Source organism: Merops nubicus, unplaced genomic scaffold (assembly GCF_000691845.1).
Source record: "Merops nubicus isolate BGI_N331 unplaced genomic scaffold, ASM69184v1 scaffold1256, whole genome shotgun sequence".
Taxonomy (NCBI): Eukaryota; Metazoa; Chordata; class Aves; order Coraciiformes; family Meropidae; genus Merops; species Merops nubicus.
In genome coordinates, this window is record NW_008612715.1 from 19,753 (window position 1) to 20,853 (window position 1,101).

The 1,101-nt window shown below is 50.5% G+C and overlaps 1 protein-coding gene across 1 annotated transcript in view; it reads right to left on the reverse strand.

Annotated features, from left to right (window-relative positions):
• GLRX3 (glutaredoxin 3) overlaps positions 1-247 on the reverse strand; it is a gene marked incomplete at its 5' end in the record, with an annotated part of 14,314 nt that extends 14,067 nt beyond the window's left edge. The window contains one exon of the mRNA XM_008941614.1: positions 139-247. Within this exon, the coding sequence (XP_008939862.1) occupies positions 139-247 (109 nt within the window). The remainder of the gene's footprint in view (positions 1-138) is intronic.
• Positions 248-1,101: the final 854 nt, after the last annotated feature.

Genomic DNA, 1,101 nt, shown 5'->3' on the forward strand with positions numbered 1-1,101 from the left:
CTGCGGGTGTTTCCAAGCCGTGGAGATGTGGTGTGAGGGACACGGGGCAGTGGGGACCTGGCAGGGCTGTGGATGGTTGAACTCTGTTATCTTGAAGATCTCCTCCAGCCAAAACAATCCTGTGATTCCAGGACTTACCTTCACAAATGTGACCTGCTCGTGCTCCTTGGCTAGAGCTGCCATGACCTCGTTCATCTGAGCACACTGGGGAGCCCATGGTGCCCAGAAGTGGACAACTACAAGGGACCTGTTGGAGAAAAGAAAATAAATCTATGTTAACAGCATTTTCAAATGAAAAAGAACCATGCAGTACAGCAGTTCCACTTGCCATGCCAAACAAAAACCCCACAAACCAAGAAAGGACTCGCACACTCCTCCCTGAAAAAGAAAGAACTGCATGAGTGAAACCAGGAACTCCCCCAGAGGAGGACTTGAAACTTTCCCCAGGAGACACCAAAACCCCACAACCAGAAGCTGCACGTGGGAGCAGAGATCCCACCCTGGGCACCACGAGGCACCTCTCACCAGCTTCACCAAACACCAGGATGATGATGACAGGAACAAGATATTGGGATCTAATTTTCAAGTCTGTTTTCAGGTTGGCTGGTGTCAAACCCACCAAGAATGGGGGATAAAGGCTGAAATACACAGAAGGCAACACTGGAACAGGCTCCTTGAAGTGATTCCTGGTACAGAAGGAGTTTGATAGGGACTCCTCAAGCCCACACGTCACAGCTCAGGGTAAAACCTGAGCTCCCAAACCCTGTTCCAGCCCATCACCTTTCCCAGCAATGCTCTTTGTGGAGCCCAGCTACAGAGCACAGGGTTCTGGGGGCCTCCTGCTCCTGCAGGAGCTTCACCTGCCCCCACAGCTCTGCCCTCAGCTCACAGACACACTTTAATTAACATTTTGAGCCCACGGGGACATCACGTCGCCACCAACATTTTTTTTTTTGCCACAAAGTAATGAGGGGAAAATAATTAGGTGGGTTGGGAGGCAGGAAGTCATTTATATGGATGAGAACATCCAGTCACAACAGGCAGGGAACTTCAACATGAGAGAGAAAGCAGCAGTTCAGTACTTGAGAAGCCAGGCCAAGC